This window comes from Misgurnus anguillicaudatus, chromosome 17, assembly GCF_027580225.2.
Source record: "Misgurnus anguillicaudatus chromosome 17, ASM2758022v2, whole genome shotgun sequence".
In the NCBI taxonomy this organism is placed as follows: domain Eukaryota; kingdom Metazoa; phylum Chordata; class Actinopteri; order Cypriniformes; family Cobitidae; genus Misgurnus; species Misgurnus anguillicaudatus.
The window spans coordinates 34,901,515-34,925,099 of NC_073353.2; the positions used below are offsets into that span (position 1 = coordinate 34,901,515).

General features: G+C 36.5%; 2 protein-coding genes across 2 annotated transcripts in view; one reads left to right on the top strand and one right to left on the bottom strand.

The window, feature by feature from the left end:
- Positions 1 to 23,585, bottom strand: part of cwc22 (CWC22 spliceosome associated protein homolog) — a 152,952-nt gene that overhangs the window by 61,126 nt on the left and 68,241 nt on the right. The window lies entirely within an intron of this gene.
- Positions 15,292 to 22,186, top strand: LOC129440856 (uncharacterized). The gene is made up of 8 exons (XM_073854675.1): positions 15,292 to 16,309; positions 16,487 to 16,633; positions 16,723 to 16,883; positions 20,509 to 20,645; positions 20,780 to 20,873; positions 21,218 to 21,553; positions 21,665 to 21,845; positions 21,981 to 22,186. Exons 1-8 carry the CDS (start codon positions 16,183 to 16,185, stop codon positions 22,169 to 22,171), a joined length of 1,374 nt encoding a protein of 457 aa, XP_073710776.1. The 5' UTR covers positions 15,292 to 16,182; the 3' UTR covers positions 22,172 to 22,186.

Consider the following 23,585-nt stretch of genomic DNA (forward strand, 5'->3'; position numbering starts at 1 on the left):
TTTAAAAACTTTTACTTATCATTTAACACTTTTTGTAACATAATTTAAAAAATTAGTCCTAAAAAATCTCATTACCGCAACAGTCAGAAAACATCAACACTGACATATTTTCAAAATGACATGACAAACCTGAAAGAACATAATTTGGAGATTCTGCACATGCATTTAAAATCAAAGTAGTATGCTTCTATTAATTAAATTAACATTTAATAAGCATCTGTTGCGGTAATGATAATCAAAATGTCGTGTAAGCATTCTGACAAGACAATATTTCAAATTAACTGTAAAAAAAATGATCTTAGCTGGTAGCCATCATGAAGTAACTGGTCCATGTGCTTGGTCACTCAAAATCAAACTTTATTAAAATTCTGTATGTGTGCTTAAACTGTTCTCAAAAACTGTTGCGGAGGATGAGAACATCAGGCATGGACACATAATTTTCCTAATTTTTCTTCATTATTATTATACATGAATATTCAGTAAATATTTTTTCTGTCATCTAAAGTATAGCAAAACATCCATTTTTTTTTCTTAATATTTTTGTGTTAATTTGATTAAATTACAACATAACGCATGTTCAAACACAGCCGGACACATTGCGGTAATGAGAATTTCAGCAGAAAATGAGTTAAAATTTACAATTATAAATTCTTATGTTGAAATCACACATTGTGCAAGGTAGAACACAGTATTGTGTTAATTCTGATGCTTTTTAATGTTACTATATTACACATTTTAAAGCTAAAATCATTAGTGCCGTGGTGTTTCAATGGTTTCGTGAGAATCACCCAGGCACACACCCCAGTATTTAAACAGATAGCATCTCTTTGACTTGTTTAAATATTCTACACTCCATTAAACACCACAACATCTGAAAGAGACATCTTTGGATGTCTTTTGCCTGTCTGTCATTTATATTTGACAACAGAAGCAAGAGATCTGACCATTTTATAACCTCTGCAACCTTGTGTTATTTAAATTGAATAGTCATTGAACGTAACAGTGGGAGTGCAGCGGGTATCTGAACTGAATACCAATGCATCCACCTTTACTCTGTGGGTTACCGGGTTGCTTTGCTTTATTTTCTGAATTAAAGGTGTATGATACCGTGAAGGAGTTTAGCTATTTGTCTGAATAATAATGTCTGAATATCTGCAGCACTTGACAATTAAATGCTATTTTTATTAAATACCCTCTAAAAACATAACAGGGGTGTTAGGCAGGATGTCAAGATTGCTCTTATCTATACAATGGAAATAATAGTCACAATTATGTTATTATTAATTACAATAAAGCATTTATAATACATTATAAAATAGTAACAATAGAGTTGTATTTGTTAAGATTAATAACATAAACTAACAATGCACAATATAATTGTTCAGCATTTATTAATCTTTGTTAATATTAAAAATGCCAATACAATTGTACATGTTAATCCATTGTGCATTAACTAATGTTAACAGTCACAACTAATGTTAATCCTATCAACCTTTTTTTTTTAATTCAGATTTTGTTCCCAGAATGCTTTGCACGAGGCTGTTATATTAGTTTTAATATGTAAAGATAAAGACCGGTTAATGTTTAATGTTCATTTAACTTTAAAGCAAACTATTGCCAGTAAATAATATAAATTTAAATGTACAGTAAGTTACTGGAAAGGGCTGTCAGTAATACTGTAATTTCTACAGAAATGTTTAACAGTGTAAACATTTGTAGTTGCAATGGAACGGAGAGCATGTTATTAAATTTTGATTATAGATCCTGAATGCATTGCAAACATTTGTACAAATGAATAATGCACAACAAGAGACTAATATTAAAAAAAGTAAAGAGGGTCAATTAGGATTTTGTGTTGATTTTAATGAAGGCGAAAAAGAAATGCAATATTGGAAAATGATAATAAATCATTGTTTGTTTTCTGAGCCTTTCATCGCCCGAGGTGTTTGTCTCATGGGGTGTGCATTGTGCATTGCCGCCACTGTGCCGATGCCCTAGTTTACTGTAATTATGTAATCTAACTTGACTGCCTTGCAGAGGTACCTTTTTATTAAACATGATTTAACACAATTTGTGGTGTCATCCCGCAATGGTTTTTCTGGAGGGAGTATTATCTTTACAGTTAAGCCCATGAGATTTGTCTTATCTGGATTGTGTGTTCAGCTGCAGTTAGCTTTTTCACACAGATATAAATGTCTTTTCATATCTGCCGGGGCAGGACGGCCCTGCCTGTCAAAAGCAGGTTAGATGATAGCTCAAATTGTATCCAACATCAGTAATTCATCTACTACATGTTTAACACTAAACATGGCATTGAAAATATTATTAGTAATAAAAATGGCTCATTTTATTGATGCATAATTCAAAATGTATGTGAAAGACTCAATTGGGCCATGATGGAAAAACCTTAGCAATTCATTTAATTCATTCAAAGCAATATATTGCCAAGGTTTCACTAAATGCACTGTAAGTTGCCTTGGATAAAAGCGTCTGACAAATGCATAAATGTACATAATGTAAATGTTTTGTTTTGCTGGTTTGTTTTAACCAAAAATTATGTTTGAAAATTGTGTTTGAACAAACAACCCAGTTGGGTCAAATATAAACATTTTCTGGTTCATTTAACTCAACGATTGGGCTCGTTCCTTTTTGATCCAACGGTGGATTGAAAATAACCCAGCATTTTTGATTGAAACAACCCGGCCTTGTTAAATTTCAACCTTGAAACTTGGTGTATTTATTTCAACTGCCACAGATTCAAGAGTATGAGGATCAGCTTTATAACCACAACCATTTTACAACAGTCAGTTTAAAATAAAAATTTTTTTTAGTCAAATAAAAAAAACACACTCCAAATAACTTTATTACAAACCAGAAATGCCTGATTAGCAGCACAAAGGCTTCATTCCAGCTTGGGTCGGCTATACACAAATAGGCTTAATCCGCATTAAAAATGAAATAGTAATAGTGTGTTATCATTGTTTGGCCCTGGAGTAAATCCTTTTTCACTTTAACAGTGCTCTGACCCTGAATGCTTGCAGTTTATTTGGTTTTTATCCAGGCTTGTGCAATGCTGAATAACAGAATAAGAAAAAAAGCATTTAAGTGGCCATCATGGATCCTTATGTGCAAGGACGCAAAAATAAATAAATAAAATACCAAACACTCTGAATTCACTGTTGATTCTGCTTATGTGATGGAATATTGTACATCTTACAAGATATTTTGTTGAAAAAGCCATGTAACCAAATTCAAGTTTACTTTTGGTTTGAATTCAAGTTTACTTTGGCTAGATGTTACTCACAGCCAAACTATATCGGGTCTATAGTTAACAGTTGGTGAAATGACAGCTATTGCTTGCTGGGTACAAATATTTTTATTTATATTTTAACTCTTAATCCCGCTATTGACGAGTTATCGCCTCAAATTATCTCATGGCTATGGATGTCTCTGACACAGCGCTTCTATGGTTCAAGTCGTACCTCTCAGGTAGGTCATTCAGGGTATCCTGGAGAGGTGACATCTCCGAACCCCAACGTCTCAATACCGGGGTGCCTCAAGGCTCCGTGCTTGGACCACTGCTCTTTTTGATATACATGACATCCCTGGGTTCTGACATTCGAAAACATGGCTTTTCCTACCACTGCTATGCGGATGACACTCAACTTCACTTGCCGTTCCACCCTGATGACCCCACGGTTTCTGCCCACATCTCAGCATGCCTGAGGGACATCTCACTCTGGATGAAGGATCACCATCTCCAGCTTAACCTTGCAAAGACAGAACTGCTTGTCATATCATCTAAACCAAAGATACATCACAACCTTTCCATTCAGCTAGGTTCCTCGACCATCATGCCATCCAGGACAACCAGAAACCTGGGAGTGGTCATTGATGATCTGCTTAGCTTCACGGCCCAAGTTGCCAGCAACGCCCGCTTTTGTAGATTCATTCTCTACAAAATTATGAAAATTAGACCTTTCCTAAATAAGCATGTCATGCAGGTCCTAGTCCAAGCCCTTGTCCTGTCCAGGCTGGACTACTGCAATGCGCTACTGGCTGGACTTCCAGCCTGCACAACCAAACCCTTACAGATGATTCAGAATGCAGCGGCAAGAGTGGGCTTCAATGAGCCAAAGAGGGCGCACGTCACTCCTCTCTTTGTCAAGTTACACTGGCTTCCTATAGCAGCTCGCATCAAATTGAAAGCTCTGCTCCTGGCCTTTAAAACCACCACTGGGTCAGCAACCCCTTACCTTCGCTTGCTTATACAGCCCTAGGCACCCTCTCAATCCATGCGGTCTGTCACTGAGTGACGGCTGCCATCTCAAAAAGGGGAAAAAACGCGTACCTTCTCTGGAGCTGTAAAAAAACGAACCCATGGCTATGTATACTGTGTAATGTTGCGTTTACACCAGCCGCAGTAAAGACGGCAAAAACACACTATTTGTGCATAGTTGGATGCTTGAAAATTTGAGTTTACTCACTTAATTCATGCATGAAAGCTGCACGTGAAATTCTAGTCATTCAAGACATTCAAGCGGAAATCCGCGTCATGGGAGTGGCTTCTGGGACTCTGCTGAGACTCCGCTCGCTTCCTGTAATCACTTCACTACTACAGCAAGGTCCTGATTAGTTAAAGGAATAGTCTACTCATTTTCAATATTAAAATATGTTATTACCTTAACTAAAAATTGTTGATACTTCCCTCTATCATCTGTGTGCGTGCACGTAAGCGCCGGAGCGCGCTGCGACGCTTCGATAGCATTTAGCTTAGCCCCATTCATTCAATTGTACCATTTAGAGATAAAGTTAGAAGTGACCAAACACATCAACGTTTTTCCTATTTAAGACGAGTAGTTATACGAGCAAGTTTGGTGGTACAAAATAAAACGTAGCGCTTTTCTAAGCGGATTTAAAAGAGGAACTATATTTTATGGTGTAATAGCAGTTTTGGGAGTACTTCGACTCGCCTGAAAAGTCCGCTCCCCTTCTCACTCTCATGATGGGAGAGGGAGGGTGTTACTGCGCCGAGTCGAAGTACTCCCAAAAGTGCTATTACGCCATAAAATATAGTTCCTCTTTTAAATCCGCTTAGAAAAGCGCTACGTTTTATGTTGTACCACCAAACTTGCTCGTATAACTACTCGTCTTAAATAGGAAAAACGTTGATGTGTTTGGTCACTTCTAACTTTATCTCTAAATGGTACAATTGAATGAATGGGGCTAAGCTAAATGCTATCGAAGCGTCGCAGCGCGCTCCAGCGCTTACGTGCACGCACACAGATGATAGAGGGATGTATCAACAATTCTTAGTTAAGGTAATAACATATTTTAATATTGAAAATGATAGACTATTCCTTTAAGCACCCACTGATTCAAAAACAGTAAAAACTCAGTGTATGTTTCGATCATCGCTCTGAATCTAATCTCTAACATAAGTCCTTTACAAAAATACAATTATATCAGCTTTTTGTTTGAAATTTTGTATTTTTGAAGAAACCTACCCAAGTTGATGAGAGGTGATAAAAAGAGAACAAATGAAGATATTATGAAACTTTTCCATTTCACTTGATGCGTCCGCTGTAAAATAGTTGGATACTTAAAGCATGAAAGGGCAATGAGTTTCTCTCTTCTCATAGTCTACGCTTGGCTTATCTTCTACCAAGTGGCATTCAACAATCTGTAAAAGTGTCCGGTCAGTAATTATCCGTGACAGAGGTAATTTCAGCTGTGTCATCTACTAAGCATCCTCATCAATATCATCTTCATAAATAACCACAGAGTAATTGGAGGGGGCGATCTTAGTCTTAAACGACAAACCAACCACCCTCAAAGTGCATTACTATCCATCAGCATAATTAATATGACAGACAGCGCTGCTTTGTTAGGTTCTGCGCTCTGAGCGGATCTGACAGGGGCTTTATTTCATGTCAGTAAATTCAGACGCATTACAGTAATCTGGGTATAGATTTCATTACTTTTGAATAATAGCGTTAATGACGCAGAACAGAAAGTTTAATCCACTTATGAAGAAAAAAGAGCGATAGATACAGTATTACCCTCAATGCAATTACTGAACTGGCCGAGGATGTGTTTCAAAGGACATGTGAGGTTTTTTAAATGCTCGGTGTGTGCTTATTATTAAAAAAGTGTTACCAAAATAGCAAACCCATTCAATGCATTTATCTCCTAGATATCAACACAATGCATTACAATGTACAAAATGACTGTTACTGTAAAGTAAGTGTAAACAAAAACATTTGAGGCCAGAACACAATGGGGTGGTTTCTCGGACAGGGATTAGCTTAAACAAGGACTAGGCCTTAGTTTAATTAGGATATAAAACTAGTTTTAACAAACATGCCGTACTAAAAACATTACTTGTGTGCATTTTGAAGCAAAACAAAGAGCACTGGTTGTTTTCAGTTTGGGCAGCTTTTACCTTTATTTTAGTCCAGACTAGTCTAATCCCTGTTCGGGAAACCGCCCCATTATTTTTAAAGGATAACTCCACCCCATGGAGTCATTATGGGACGCATCACTTTGAATGGTCGTCATTGTGTAACTGTGCTCTCTGATTCATTCAACTCCTTGTAAAGAAAGATGCCTGAGTCTGTAATAGAGTTTGACACCTCCTTTCAAACATCAGGCCTCAGAACAGCTGCTAAATGTTGTTTCTGTCGGTCAGTGTCCTGGAGTAAGAGATGAATATCTCTTAGCACATTCGGTTATCCTCTATTAATCATAGGCTTTGAAAAAAACTGTGTAGGATCTCTGTCTTTTTGAGATTCTCATTACACATAACTCATATCTGTGCTGATAGAGGAAGATACGGATGCTAGAAAGACAAAAGAAATGCTTTTCTGTACAACTTTACTCTAAGATATTAAATTACGTGTGAAGCATATTAGATTTGTCAGACACAATACAGATTTGCATTCACAATTTTCCTTTGAGTGATGAGACAGACAGACAGACAGTCCGTCAGAGAGTCAGAGAGTAAGAAAGAAAAAAAGAAAGAAAGGAGGAAAGAAAGAAAAAAGAAAGAAAGAAGCAGATGGATGGATGGATGGATGATGGATGAAAGGAAGAAAGGGAGAAAGGGAAGAAAAAAGATGGACAGAAAGAAAAGAAAGAAAGAAAGAAAGAAAGAAAGAGGAAGGAAGGAAGGAAGGAAGGAAGGAAGGAAGAAAGGAAGGAAGGAAGGAGGAAATAAAGACAGACAGAAAGAAAAAAGAAAGAAAGAAGTGGATGGAAGGAAGAAAGGAAAGACCGACCGACAGACAGACAGACAGACAGACAGACAGACAGACAGACAGACAGACAGACAGACAGACACATTAGAAGAAAAAGACATAACATAAGAGAGAGAACACAGAGGGAAAAGAAAGAATGAGAAAAGGAAGAAAGACAGAAAGAAAGAAAATGTCAAAAGGACAAAAAACACAGACGTTAAAGAAAAAATAGAAATAAAGAAAGACAAAAGAAAGAAAAAAGTAAGAAAGAAAGAAGTGGATGGAAGCAAGGAAGGAAAGATAGACAGACAGAGAGACAGACAGACAGATAAGAAGAAAAAGAAAAAAGAAAGAAGTGAATGGATGGATCGATGATGGATGAAAGGACAGGCAGGCTGGCAGACAGACAGACAGCAGACAGAGGCAGAAAAAAAGAAGTAAAAAAGAAAGAGAACAGGATATAAAAGGGAGAACAAAGGGGAAAAAGAAAGAATGAAAAAAGAAAGAAAGAAAGAATAAAGAAAGAAGTGGATGGAAGGAAGGAAGGAAGGAAGGAAAGACAGACAGACGGATAAAAAGAAAAAAGAAAGAAGTAGATGGATGGATCGATCATGGATGAAAGGAAAAAGAAAAAAGAAAAAAAGAAGATGGGTTGACGGAGGAAAGGAATGCAGGAAGTAAGAAAGGAAAAAAGAAAGACAGATAGATAGGCAGACAGACAGATGGATAGAAAGGCAGACAGACAGCAGACAGAGGCAGAAAAGAAAGAAAGAAAGAAAGAAAGAAAGAAAGAAAGAAAGAAAGAAAGAAAGAAAGAAAGAAAGAAAGAAAGAAGTGAATGGATGGATCGATGATGGATGAAAGGACAGGCAGGCTGGCAGACAGACAGACAGACAGACAGCAGACAGAGGCAGAAAAAAAGAAGTAAAAAAGAAAGAGAACAGGATATAAAAGGGAGAACAAAGGGGAAAAAGAAAGAAAGAAAGAAAGAAAGAAAGAATAAAGAAAGAAGTGGATGGAAGGAAGGAAGGAAGGAAGGAAGGAAAGACAGACAGACGGATAAAAAGAAAAAAGAAAGAAGTAGATGGATGGATCGATCATGGATGAAAGGAAAAAGAAAAAAGAAAAAAGAAAAAAAGAAGATGGGTTGACGGAGGAAAGGAATGCAGGAAGTAAGAAAGGAAAAAAGAAAGACAGATAGATAGGCAGACAGACAGATGGATAGAAAGGCTGACAGACAGCAGACAGAGGCAGAAAAGAAAGAAAGAAAGAAAGAAAGAAAGAAAGAAAGAAAGAAAGAAAGAAAGAAAGAAAGAAAGAAAGAAAGAAATATAAAAAGAGAAGCCGAGTAAAAAAGAAAGAGAACAGAATATAAAAGGGAGAACAAAGGGGAAAAAGAAAGAATGAAAAAAGAAAGAAAGAAAGAAATATAAAAAGAAAAGCAGAGTAAAAAAGAAAGAGAACAGGATATAAAAGGGAGAACAAAGAGGAAAAATAAATAATTAAAAAAGGAAGGAAGAAAGAAAGAAAGAAAGAAAGAAAGAAAGAAAGAAAGAAGTGGATGCAAGAAAAGAAAGAAAGGAAAGACACACAGACAGATAGACAGACAGATAAAAAGAAAAAGAAAGAAGTAGATGGATGGATCGATGATGGATGAAAGGAAAGAAAAAAGAAAAAAAAGAAGATGGGTTGATGGAAGGAAGGAAGGAAGGATGGATGGAAGGAAAGAAAAAAGAAAAACAGATAGACAGATAGACAAATGGATAGACAGGCAAGCAGGCAGGCAGACAAACAGATAGCAGACAGAGGCAGAAAAGAAAGAAAGAAAGAAAAAAGATGGATGAATGAAATGAAGGAAGGAAGGAAGGAAGGAAATAAAGACAGACAGAAAGAAAGAAAGAAAGAAAGAAAGAAAGAAAGAAAGAAAGAAAGAAAGAAAGAAAGAAAGAAAGAAAGAAAGAAAGACAAGCAGAAGAAAGAAAGAAGGAAGATAGATGACGGAAAGAAGAAAGGAAGGAAGGAAAAAAGAAAGAAAGACAGATAGATAGACAGAGACAGAAAAGAAAAGAAAAGAAACAGAAAGAAAGAAAGAAAGAAAGAAAGAAAGAAAGAAAGAAAGAAAGAAAGAAATACATATAAAACAAGAAGCAGTGTCAAAGAAAAAGAGAACAAGACAAAAAAGGGAGAACAAAGGAGGAAAGAAAGAAAAGAAAGAAAGTTCTTTTTATGGCACTATATGATTTATTTGCTGTATCTCTGATAAACAGAGTCTAGTTCACATGATTCATAACTCTATCAGTATACAGATATGAACACTTTAAGAGGTGAAGAAGAAGATAAATCCCTATTGTTAAGTGACAGTGTGTGAGACGTTAATCTATCTTTAAGTAAAATGACGTGCCCAGTGGAAGTTTCATCTTTTTTAACTTGAGTTGAGACTCTTAAACACATCACTGTAGGCTGTTATAATGCATTTAAAACACACTGGCAGTCAGCTGGACTGAAATAAATAAGATGAGCACTAAACAGCAGGTAGAAATCACTCTTTACCTACTGATTGTGTCTCATAAAAATTCAGAGGAAAGCGGAAAACATAATCATAACCATAACCTGGCTTAACATTTTATTATCACAGTGACCGTCCACTTTTATAGCAGCCTTATTTCCAAGAACCATTTTCCCCATTGAGTTCTCCACAGGAAAGTCTAATTATTTTTCTAAGCCTTGATGCAAACTAACCAGCAATAAGATGAATCACAAAAGCATACATGTAAATCTGAAAATAAAAACAAGGTACAAGACCGTGTACTTCAATTCTTTTATGATGGAATCAACTCCTCATCTGCCAATTTGAAAAAATTTTGTCTGAGAGTTTAAGGAGATTTAATTACAGTACATCATACGCAATGCTTCATGGGAGTGGAGGCCCACATCCTGTTTCCATGGTAACAGCAACCTGTTGGTGGAGCTCTCTACAGGATTGTGGGTAGCATAGCTCTTCATCTGGATTTTAGCAATTACCGCTGATTCCTGTTTTTAAATGAACTCACACTGACTTACGCTTATGCAGATACATTCACTATCAATGCTTAAAAAATCAATTCCTTTATGAACAGAATATAAATGAGATTTTTAGTTTGCTCTGTCGCACTCCATTACTTACACCCAACAGAAACCTACAGCTGAAATTCATTTGATGCAAATTCATCAGAATGCAAAATGCCATCTAACAAAGTGTTGTAATGTGTAATGTGCTGCAAAACCAATAACAGATGAGTGATTTTTATTTTTATGAAACTTATTATGAACACATCTCTCCATGTGTAAAAGCAGATACAACTGTATGTCTATTCATTCATTTCCAGTAAACTGCCGCATTTGTGAAGGTTAGGTATTGATGGATGGAGGAACAGAAGCATGGCAGAAATGTTAACACAGCTCCTGAGCACAGCTTTTAGCGCTGAGCGCCAGGGCCGTGCACAGGGGGGTGGCCCGGTGGCTAGAGCAACTGCCCCTCTGCCCTAATCGGCTGAGGTGCCCCTCTCGCCAACCCCAGTCAAAGTGTTCTATTACCGCTCGTCTAAAGATCCACTGTTTCTGGTAATCCACTTCGTGATTTCCCGCCCGCTACGCAGCATCTCTCACATTCTGTGTCCACTCTATGAAGGGCGAAGACGACAGTTTGTTGTATTAACAGGTAGATTCATTACATTACCTCAGTTGTTGAGCTGCTCAATTAGTAATTTGGTAGTTTGAAGCCAAGAGAGGTCGTGTTCTATATTTATTTTTGCTTGCTTGTTTTCTCGTGATCTCGACATAACAAAAGTTGTATTCTTGTGATGTGATTAAAGCTTACGTGTACTCAATAGAACATAATTTTTTGACAGCAAAAGCATATTTAGCAAATTAGCATGGATGAACAAAAGAGATTTTACTTCAGGGATTCGCTCAAGATGAAACAGATTTGCAGATAATTGACCATTTGATAGCGCGGTGAATTTAGGGACCGTCTTTAAAGTACTCCATATACGTTTCTACTTTAAACAGCATTAAAATGGAATAACTTAAAGTCAACAAACAGTCACAAAACCAACTGTAAAGTGTTCGTGGTTGTCAACTATAATGCACACTTTTTTAGATGTTTTATATTTATTCAAATAAACTGTTAAATACTATTGAAGATAGTGTACAGTGCACTTTAGAGATGGTCCCTAAATTAACGAACATCAAACTTTATTTATTAAGTCTATCGACAGCTACGCGTGGTAACGGCGAAGACTCCATATGCATCAGCAGTCCACTTCAAAATAAATGAAATATTATGGACAGGAAATTACACTATGGCATTTGGATTATTATGTCTGGATAGCGAGAAAACAACTTTTGTTATCTCGAGATCATGAGAAATCAAGCAGCAAAAATTAAAATATGGATGACCTCTCTCGGCTTTCCTATGTTTTTGTATTTCTGTGGATGATTTGCTCTCTGTCTTCTTAAAGTGATAACAACTTAGCAAACATGTTTAGAATTACAGTGATTGTCTAATGAGTAATGTACCCGATGAGATCTAATGTAAATAACACCAAATTTGCTGTTGTTGGCACACTTTGTCGACAAAAAATAAAAAACAATGTTTTTTAAAAAAAGACAGAGTTGGAAGGGAGGCTGCAAAAGCTGTTCAAAATTGCAAACATGGATTCAAAGCTTCAGCATGTAAATCATATAGAATATTAAGAAGTTTTGTCACACTCTAAATCTTGTTATAAAGTCTATTTTCCATTATAATCACTTATATTATTTGATACTAATCTATAACACATCATATTGTTAAAACCATATAAATTGTGCCCCCTTCTTGGTTTGGGCCACTGCCCCTCAAAATGTCTGTGCACGGCCCTGTATAAAATAGACTGACCGTCGACATTATATTTTTTAAAACAAACAAAAACAGGATTGTAATTCTTACCTTTGCCCTAAACTTCCATTAATTAACTTGAACGCCATGTGCCAAAGGACAACTAGCATAACCGTCTGCTCTGCTTCAAGCCCTGTTTACGAATGAACACTGTGGCTACGGAAACTTCCCGTATGTAAAATAAGCACTGAGCCAGTGTACATGTCCGCGCCAAAAATCTTATAAAAATGTAATTAATTAGATTAAATAAAAAAAAATAGCTTAGAACCATACATATAACGCGTTTTCGTTGCTACTGTAGTTTTGCCAGTTCGAAATGCCAGTTTCTCTATGGTTAAAGCACGTTTTCAACGTGTAATAAGCACTGAGCCAGTGTACATCTCCGCGCCAAAAATCTTATAAAAATTAAATTAATTAGATTAAATAAAAAAATAGCTTAGAACCATACATATAACGCGTTTTCGTTGCTACTGTAGTTTTGCCAGTTCGAAATGCCAGTTTCTCTATGGTTAAAGCACGTTTTCAACGTGTAATATTATTCAAAGCGAAAGTTAAAACCATACCATACGTTTATAAGTTAAACCATCTTACATTAAAGTATGTTTAAAAAAATGCTGCCATTAAATAAAAATTACAACACCTGGGGCTTTTAATGTGACTCTAAGGAATGATTATGCATGCTACCTTGCTCACAGACACAGCTTATAGTAACGTTAAATGTTAAAACAGTATATTAATACAATTTATGAAATCAAATATAACAAAAAATAAAATTCTAAATCTTACCTTGTTTTTGTCTTCGCTTTCAATTGCATAAGTCCACCGACAGAGCCGCCATTTTTTCGAACTGACTTGATCCTCAAATGCGGACTGCATTGTCTCAATTATGTGAAGTTCCCGTATGTACAATTAACACTGCACAGGCGTTTGTAAATGAAGCACCCAAATATAACACCACTTTGGGGCGCCATTTCACACAAGCCGGTGCTAATTTCACTAAATGTACACTTTTATTTTAACACTGTAACACTATTAGGAATTACACTGAAAATGTAACACCACACAATTTGCTGTGTAGATACACATGAAGTACACTTAAGTACACTCTTGATACACTTTATTTTACGTAGCTTATCCCCGTGTAATATTATGTAATTTAAATGTAATTAACAAGCTAATGCATGTATTTAAACTGTGAACTATGTAACTAGTAACATATGTAGGTACTTGTTATTACATAGTACTACACAAAGTACTTTCAATATGATTACATTGTAACACATATGTAACAAGACCTTTTATTACACCAGTAGTTAGCTTTGTAACAGACTCGACCTGTTACATATGTGTAACAGTTGCAGCTTATTACATGTGCATAATTACAATCTGTAAGTACATGCTGTTCCATAACTTAGTTACATATTAAGTACATTTAGTTGCATGTAATTACACCGTCTACTACTAAGTACTTAATGAGGTAATTACTCTGTATTAAGGACACCTTAAAATAAAGTGTTACCCTGATGAACTATTCAACTGAAAGGTGTGTTAAATTCCCCTTAGTGTTTTTAGCATGAAGAGACATGCCATGCAAAAAGCCTTTCAATGCCACCCATTTCTCTCCTACACACACAAACATGCAGTAGTGATTTTGGATAGCGTTGGCATTCAGCGTTTGTCCTGCACTCCTGCGGCGCTCAGCAGGGCCGTGCACAGACATTTTGAGGGGCAGTGGCCCAAACCAAGAAGGGGGCACAATTTATATGGTTTTAACAATATGATGTGTTATAGATTAGTATCAAATAATATAAGTGATTATAATGGAAAATAGACTTTATAACAAGATTTAGAGTGTGACAAAACTTCTTAATATTCTATATGATTTACATGCTGAAGCTTTGAATCCATGTTTGCAATTTTGAACAGCTTTTGCAGCCTCCCTTCCAACTCTGTCTTTTTTTAAAAAACATTGTTTTTTATTTTTTGTCGACAAAGTGTGCCAACAACAGCAAATTTGGTGTTATTTACATTAGATCTCATCGGGTACATTACTCATTAGACAATCACTGTAATTCTAAACATGTTTGCTAAGTTGTTATCACTTTAAGAAGACAGAGAGCAAATCATCCACAGAAATACAAAAACATAGGAAAGCCGAGAGAGGTCATCCATATTTTAATTTTTGCTGCTTGATTTCTCATGATCTCGAGATAACAAAAGTTGTTTTCTCGCTATCCAGACATAATAATCCAAATGCCATAGTGTAATTTCCTGTCCATAATATTTCATTTATTTTGAAGTGGACTGCTGATGCATATGGAGTCTTCGCCGTTACCACGCGTAGCTGTCGATAGACTTAATAAATAAAGTTTGATGTTCGTTAATTTAGGGACCATCTCTAAAGTGCACTGTACACTATCTTCAATAGTATTTAACAGTTTATTTGAATAAATATAAAACATCTAAAAAAGTGTGCATTATAGTTGACAACCACGAACACTTTACAGTTGGTTTTGTGACTGTTTGTTGACTTTAAGTTATTCCATTTTAATGCTGTTTAAAGTAGAAACGTATATGGAGTACTTTAAAGACGGTCCCTAAATTCACCGCGCTATCAAATGGTCAATTATCTGCAAATCTGTTTCATCTTGAGCGAATCCCTGAAGTAAAATCTCTTTTGTTCATCCATGCTAATTTGCTAAATATGCTTTTGCTGTCAAAAAATTATGTTCTATTGAGTACACGTAAGCTTTAATCACATCACAAGAATACAACTTTTGTTATGTCGAGATCACGAGAAAACAAGCAAGCAAAAATAAATATAGAACACGACCTCTCTTGGCTTCAAACTACCAAATTACTAATTGAGCAGCTCAACAACTGAGGTAATGTAATGAATCTACCTGTTAATACAACAAACTGTCGTCTTCGCCCTTCATAGAGTGGACACAGAATGTGAGAGATGCTGCGTAGCGGGCGGGAAATCACGAAGTGGATTACCAGAAACAGTGGATCTTTAGACGAGCGGTAATAGAACACTTTGACTGGGGTTGGCGAGAGGGGCACCTCAGCCGATTAGGGCAGAAGGGCAGTTGCTCTAGCCACCTGGCCACCCCCCTGTGCACGGCCCTGATTTTATATAGGAGTTTTGTGAGAATTACTGTGGTTGTTGCCTCGTTCTAAACTTTTCATATTCTGTGTGATATCAATTTCATTGTCCTCTTGATAATGTACGGTTACAACTTCAATTTTTTGTCAGTTTAAGTAGTAAATGTATATTATAACTATAAAATATGTAATTTTTGAGACTATATGTTATAATGACGCACCAATTAATTTTAAGCCAGTTTAAAACATGCTGTATCTTATCTTTAATTTGATGAATTTTGTTAGTGAAAACTAACATTTAATAGTAACAAAAACGCTTTATGTCTTGTACGTGTATGGCTATTTGCTGTTTTTTAATCGAGCTAATTTAATTTGATTAATTTTGGCGCGGAGATGTACACCGGTTCAGTGTTTATTTTACATACGAGAAGTTTCCGTCCTCACAGTGTTCATTTGTAAACCGGGGCTGAAGCAGAGCAGACAGTTATGAAAGTTAAAGAAAGACTTTACGTTACAATCCTGTTATTTTTGATATTATAAATATAATGACAGTCAAAAAGGACTCCTTTGTGATTTTTAGTATGTTTGAAAGTTCCGCTTCCGAGTCTGTAGTAAGTTACGTGTATAACGGTAAAACTGATTAAAAAGTAATTAAAAAGGTATAATTCCAAAGCACTATTTGTGAGTGTGGGTAAATTGGCCATTTTCTTGCACATGTGGAGGTACAATAGTAATGCTTCTAGTCAGGGTAATCGAAATCTTGAAATTTAAGGAACATTAACCATAATTTAACCTTTTTGAAATGCCAGCTTTGAGGTAGTTAAAGTCACGTGTAAATGTAATGTGTGTCAACATACAAGTAATTCAGTAGCTCGTCAAAGCAGCATACCACAACCTTTTAGTGTATATGCCTTGTTTCTAATGTTTATTTTTGTTTTAAAGCAAGTAATCGAAGTGACCGACAGAATGCTGTTTAAAGTGCAGTACCAACATCATAAAAAGTACATAAAGCATAATGGATCAGCATATGATGACTTGATTAAGGATGGTAAGTTTTCTTTTGGATTGTGATATTTGACTATTACAATTTTACATTTTATGTGTTTCAGTTTATTACAGATTTTATTAAGTATGTTACATAATGGATGAGCTAAATTTTTATTTAAATGTTTGTTGTATTCACATATTTCTGTTCTGTGCTTTTCTGTTCATTTTGTGTGTTCAGTCAAGCAAAAATTTGGGATCTCTCCAGATCATAACATCTATTTAGCCGACGAGACTGGAACAGAAGTAGATGAAGATGTTTTTGCAGACATTATTGAGCAAAAGCCTGACACTCTTTGGACGATAGTTGATGCTGTGGCTATTACAGGTATAAAAGGCTGTAACAGGTTTTATCAAGTTATATATTAATTCATTGTAAAGTTATTATGTAGTTTGAATTTTCTATTCGATTTTAAGATCCTCCTGCCAACATAACCTCTCCATCTGCAAACGAGACTGAAACGCTGTCACTTCATTCAGTTGCATCTTCATCAGACACACAGCCATCAGACAGCGACGGTCCTTTCCTCTCACCTAAAAGAGCTCGTTCTGTTGACCATTCACAAGAAGCTAAGGAGGTACATTACTTGCTTAAAAATGTGAATGTTGTTTTATTAGGGTCTGTTTACACTTGCTTTTAAGATGTGTTTTCGTCGATCGGATCACAAGCGGACGAGTGAGACGCATTCTGTTTACACCTGGTATTTAAATCTGTCTCTTTTGACCGCTTCTGTCCTAATTACTATAAGGGGATGGTCTGTAGACTGTGGGCGAGTCTCTTTGCTGTCATTTAAACGTGAGCGGAAGTAATGACGGGTTTAAATTGACGTGAACTGTCAATGTCCTCTGCTTGTGTTGTGTGTAAACATACTGCACATGCTGCTATTTAAGAGCAATCGTTGAAATAAGCTTGCACAACACACGCTTTCACGCAATTGAAAAATAAAATGAATAAAAGACGCTGAGAGCGGCTGCTTTAGTTTTGTCAATGAAAGTTTAAAGAGAGTGCTGTACAGTGGGTGTTCGTGCTAGAAGTCAGAAAAGATGTAAAACATTGTGCTCAGTACTAGGGGTGGGAATCGCTTGGACCCTCATGAATCAATTCAGAATCGATTCTTAGGGTCCCGATTCGATTCAGAATCGATTCTTGACGTACTAATTTGCATATCTGTGACGTCATTACGGCACATTTGCTCTCAAAGCCAGACTAATGTTTGCGCTTTTGCTACTAGTCTCTGAACTGTCATATACTGTACTTTAATGCAACTAAGGGAAAAAATGTCATTCTTATATACATATATGTCCTGTTTCTGTTGTAAGACATTAAAAATAGTAATTAAACGTGACATATTAATTCTATATATTAACCGGCATTAACTTCCATGAACTGACAAACGCGAAGCGTCTAATCATCATCATTATACACAGTGATTGGCAGTATTACTGTATTTATATAATGCAGCGCACCCATCGACTGAATAACAAACTATGTGCATATTTTTACAGAAGTATATTCATGTTATATCTAAACAATCGCAAAGGCAATGCCGGTAGATCGCACATAAGTTAACTGCTGCTCCACATGCGAATTTGTCATTATGGTCTTTTAGAGTAATTGTGAAACACGCAGGTCTTTTTGAGTTGCTGCGCCTTATGTCTCAAATGTGTTTTGCCAGGCCACTGCAGCTCAGTCGTTTTTAACTTCCAAAATTCACAAGGATGCGCATTCTTGCCTCATGCAGGAGTTGATCCACATGCACGGTGTGTGTGCATTTAAAGTTAGGGCTGCACGATTACAGGAAAAATGATGATCATGATTGTTTTGCTCAAACTTTTGATCACGATTAAAAATACGATCATTCTTTTAGTGAATAATTTTTATTTACTTCAGTATTTTTATTACACTTTACAGCCATGTATAAAATATTATATACATTTTATAGGCCTATATTATAAAATATTTTATTGTTTTGTAATATCCACATCTCCCATTCTCTTAGATCTTTTTAAAACATTTAAAATAATTCCGCAAAATTCCGCATAGATTTTGCAAAAGAAATCCGCAGAAATAACAAAAATAACTCCTTACACAGATTCCTTACAGCTGTACTATATTGCAGCAATTAAAGCAGTTCAGTTTGTCAAAATTATAAAATCTTATACTATATATTATCTTTTATTTATTTTAGAGCCTTTTTTGTTTGTTAAATTAAGGTTTTTGATAATGACCAAGCGGTGTCCGACAGCTAACGTCATGTTGATGACTTATTTGATCAAATGAGCCTCTCAAATCAACACTTCACTTGCCCACAATAACATCTATATAAAATATATATTGTCAGCATATAACAATGTTAGTTTAAATGTTTATTATCAACACACTATTTTTAAAAAAGCGGAGGGAGGCTGCTCTGTTGCTCGCAGTCGCGACGAGGTGCAGAAAAAGAATGAAAAAGAATAAACATGAAACGAAATAAACATGCAGGTTGCCTTACCTTACAGATTCGCCATGCATCAGTCTTTTATAGATTATGCGCAGTATTTAAGGTTTTAATTTAGTTCTCCATATTCCCCGATGCGCTGAATGTCCTGCTGCTGGCGGAGACGCTTGTTGCAACAGGTGCATTGTGAATGTGCGTAGTGGACTCGTGCGATATGTTAAATGTCTTTCTTTTACAACTTATCATTGTCTCAACATTTCTTTAAATTAAAATATAAAAAGGTGGAGAAGCCTAAAATATCCAGAGGCCTGTGATGTTAAAATTGGTCTGAAACCCGACCTGAGGGGCGTAAAAAGGCTGAAATGCAGGGTTCTAATATATATTTATATCAAATTAGAATTAAACTGAAATAAAAACAAAACATTTTTGAATAAAAAATGCCTATGATATGCCTTTTATGTGGCAATAATTTTCTTAAACCCCTTGCTGCTCACGGTGCTTATTGGAAACATATGGCTAACTTGCATGATAAGCGATCCGTTATTGTTGTTTGTGTCGTGGATGTCGGGAAGTTTTTTTATGGTTGCGGCTTGTGTCTTCAGCTTTTGAAACTCTTGATATTTCACGTTTGGACGGAACAGGAGCACAGTTTGCACAAGACTCGTAACTTACCTGATCAACATCACTATCCTCAAATCCGAAATATCCAAACAATGGAGTAGGCCTATATGACCCTTTTTGGGAATTAAACATACATATTTCTGCACTTTCTTTTTGTTGCTCTGCCAATGTGTTTGTTCAAAAATGACTGTAAATCTTGTGATGCTAACGTATTTCTACCATAACACAGACTGCGCTTGCAAAGAAACACTCCGTTTACTCTGACTCTGCCCATAACAAACACATTGCTTGATTCTAGACCGTCTGCTTTGTGCTTGGTCTTTGCACATTAATCGCGACGATTGCCATTAATTAATCGTGGGGCACGCATATCGTTATCATGATAAAAATACGATTAATCGTGCAGCCCTATTTAAAGTGTTCTTTCTCTTCTGCTCTTGTAAGCTCCGCTATGTGCTCGTGCAGTGCGCGCTCTTAAGTTGTCCGTGTGCATCACCGCTCCCCCAGTTGAGTTCCGCCTTTTGGTTCTGATAACGTCACGTTATTATTTTGTAAACTAACATATAAGAATCGATTCTTGACATTTGTGAATTGATTCAGAATCGGCCCACGTCCGAATCGCAATTAATCCAAGAATCGATTTTTTGTCCCACCCCTACTCAGTACCTCAGATTACAAAATGGGCAGAGAGTAGGCGGTCTTGTGTGGCTGTTCGAAAACACGTTCAACCACATGTGCGTTTACACTACAAAAGCAATCAGATGTGTTTTCGACTACATCTGAATGTGGTTGAAAGTGGTCGAAAGTGGATAAGCTTAAAGCACTTTGAACACGTTTACACCGGGGGCCTATACCATGAAGCTGGTTTAGTTGGTTAGCCAGCTTTGTTTAGGATTAGTTTGTGCAAATCCTGGGTTTTGGGTACCATGAAAATAGCTTTTACCAACAAGGCCTGCACATTGGCTTGGTTTTGTCAACCTGAAACTAATCCTGTAACCCTGAGTTTGTTTAACCATTTTCATGGTACGGGCCCCTGGCGTTAACATCGTCTATTTGTGATCTGAAAACACATCTTAATACCAAGTGTAAACAACCTACTAGATTAATTTACCATATTTACAAATTATCTTTGTTTTTTTAGCTTGTGAAAAGTGTTTTAGAAAAAAAGCCTGCAGGAGAGAAGATATTTCAGGAATACAGAAAAACAGGGAAAATCACAGATTCCACAAGACGAATTCTTGTTAATGCACTGGTTGGAGACATGATTGATAAACATGGGTAGGGTAAAGGATTTTATTACCTTTTCTCAGTTTAACTTGGTTTGACAATACAGTATGGGGATAACCATTTTAACTGTAGTCAATTGAGCAGTTTTACTGCATATAACAGTGTAGCTTTATTTGTCCACCAAGGTGTATTCCACCTAAGGAGGTCAGGGTTAAATATGCAGTTGGGATTGTGACACTGTTCCCCTCCCTCAAGGATCCTTATTCTAGACAAGGCTATGTGAGTTTTTTTTACTTTTCAAATGAATATTTTTCTTAACTCTTTCCCTGTCAAAGACGTTTTCCCTGTCAATGACGAGTTATCTCGTCAATTAAGGGCAAACCATTCCCTGCCAATGACGAGTTTTTCGGCTATCCATATTTTCGCTATCATCCACTAGATGGCACTCTTACACAAATCCAGAAGGCATTCAACTTTTTTGAAAATCATAAATATGCTGGCAACTTAAAAAAAAACTGTTGGTGGGGAAAGAGTTAAAGGCTCTTTTGTAATATATTTTTTATAAGCTGTTTGTAATTAAGTTGTAACTGCTGTAATTTTAAATTGTTTTGCATTCATTTTAGGAACACTTCTACGATGCAGAAGGTAATTCAGGGTACATAGCCTGGAGACTTAAAACGGTTCAACGTAACAACCGCTGCAGCAGGACCACTACTTCAGAGGCCACTTGTGAAAGAAGGGGACCTGGAACTCAAAGAGCATTTTTTACATCAGAAATGCAGCTGGAGGGAGATCGTTGTCAAGAAGCTATTTCATTTCTGAAACACTGTTTGGATCCAGAGCAAGTGGCTGCAAAGATGAAATCTACCTTTCAGTATCGCCAGAAAATGATCCATGATCCTGAAAAGTCATCCTCTGTTATTTCTTTATTTCCGAGGTTTCTTGACACAAAAGGACTGGTAAGTATTGCATCTATGAGTTGTTGTTGTCTTTGTTTAAAAGGGCTTTTGAGCTGCAATACTTAGTAATTTGACAAATAATTCCATGCTTTTATCCATATACCATTTTAGGTGCTGCAAGACTTTGAGTTATTGTTTGGAGTGGAGACTGCATCTAAGCTTCTGGAGAAGTGGGACTCTTGTCTGAAACAAAAAGTAATTCAAGAAGCCAAAGCCCTGACCCAGTCACTGCATCTGAGTTGTCTGATTCAGTCGGCAGAACTGCAATGCAACACCAGTCATGGAGCTACAGGTAGTTCAGTATGTATGGTAATCAAAGGAGGACAGATAATCATTTCATGTGTACATAAAATACTTCTGTATATAGGTTTGTTATAGTTTTTTTTTTCTGATCAGGTTTGTTATAGTTTTTTTTTTCTGATCATAGATTGGGACAGTGAGATGTCGTCCCTCTTATTGCTGGTGTATCTCCTACCACCACCTTCTAGTGGAAATAAGAAGGTTGTCAAGATCAGTGTGCGTGAAGCTGTAGACCGTGTAGTAAAATTTCATAAGGTATGCTTACTTTTAATGTTATGCAAGAGTGTTGATATGCAATGTGTGGTGATACGTAGGTAATTTTTGTCAGGTATTTAAATAGTGATTTTTTTTCATAGTTGCAGTAACACTAATGTAAGATGGCAATGTAAGATGTTTTTTTTTTTTTGGCTGTTAAATTAAATGAATTAAAGGGATACTTCACCGATTTAGCATTCAGCTTTGTATCTGTAGAAACCCGGCAGTATTACTGAATGACCATGTTTCCCTCCCTCATTTCCCCCTGAGAGGAGAGATATCTGCATTTTGGTTCTGCAAAAAAGTCCTCCGATGATGTAATATGACGATTTTTGCATCATCGGAGGACTTTTTTGCAGAACCAAAATGCAGATATCTCTCCTCTCAGGGGGAAATGATGGAGGGAAACATGGTCATTCAGTAATACTGCCGGGTTTCTACAGATACAAAGCTGAATGCTAAATCGGTGAAGTATCCCTTTAAGTCATATTATTAACATATTTCTATTTATTAAATATCATATCGTCGCTGCCCGATGAAACTCACGTATGTCCAAAACGGTTACTTTTCAGGAAGTGAAAAAAACACCGTATATCAAAAGCAGTTGAATGTAGCAGTGTCATACTTGGTACGGCATATTTACATGTAACCATATTCTTGCCAGTGTAATGATATAATCCACATTTGACCAAAATTGAGTTTAAATGGACATGCGTGCATATTTTACAGTAACTGTGATCGATACGCATTCTTCTGATCATTATTTAGAATGGCCAAGTTGCGTTTCGTATTGACAGATGAATACGCTCAGTTTATTAAATAGCCTACGTCTTAGTTAAATACGCTTACTTTATTTAATATTAATTATAAGTGTATTAAATGTCTCTTGCAAGCTATGAAGGGACAATGAATCAATACACTGACAAAGTCCCTGCAACACCAGCTCAACCGAATATGCCAAAGCACCACAACGTAGAAAACAGCAGCGCGTTTAATAAATGATTACAATGAATTTCATTACATATGTACAAGAAAACACACCATCAGCATACAACGCAACATATGTGACCCTGGACCACAAAACCAGTCTTAAGCATCGCTTGATTTTTCAAAACATTTTAACCAAACGCCTTCAAAAAGCGGTGGGATGTCCCCAGCGTAAATAATAACACCAATGCTAGACAGATACTTTGTTTGCACAGTCCTACCGTAATTTAGTCACTCCTAGACGTACGTCTGGCATCAGGGGGAACGTTTACCTCGATGAAGGAAAGATATTGTCTCACATTCGTCTGTTTATTCGGCTATATCCAGTGCTGCGCTTCAATGAAACTTTACGAGGCCGGCGAGACGCTTCACAGGCGGAAGATACGCGGCGTGATTGACAGCTTTGACACCAAATGGATATACGTTAAAATCAGATGACATGATTTCACAACTTTTCATTGGCCATTTAGGTATGTGACGCATACTGTAT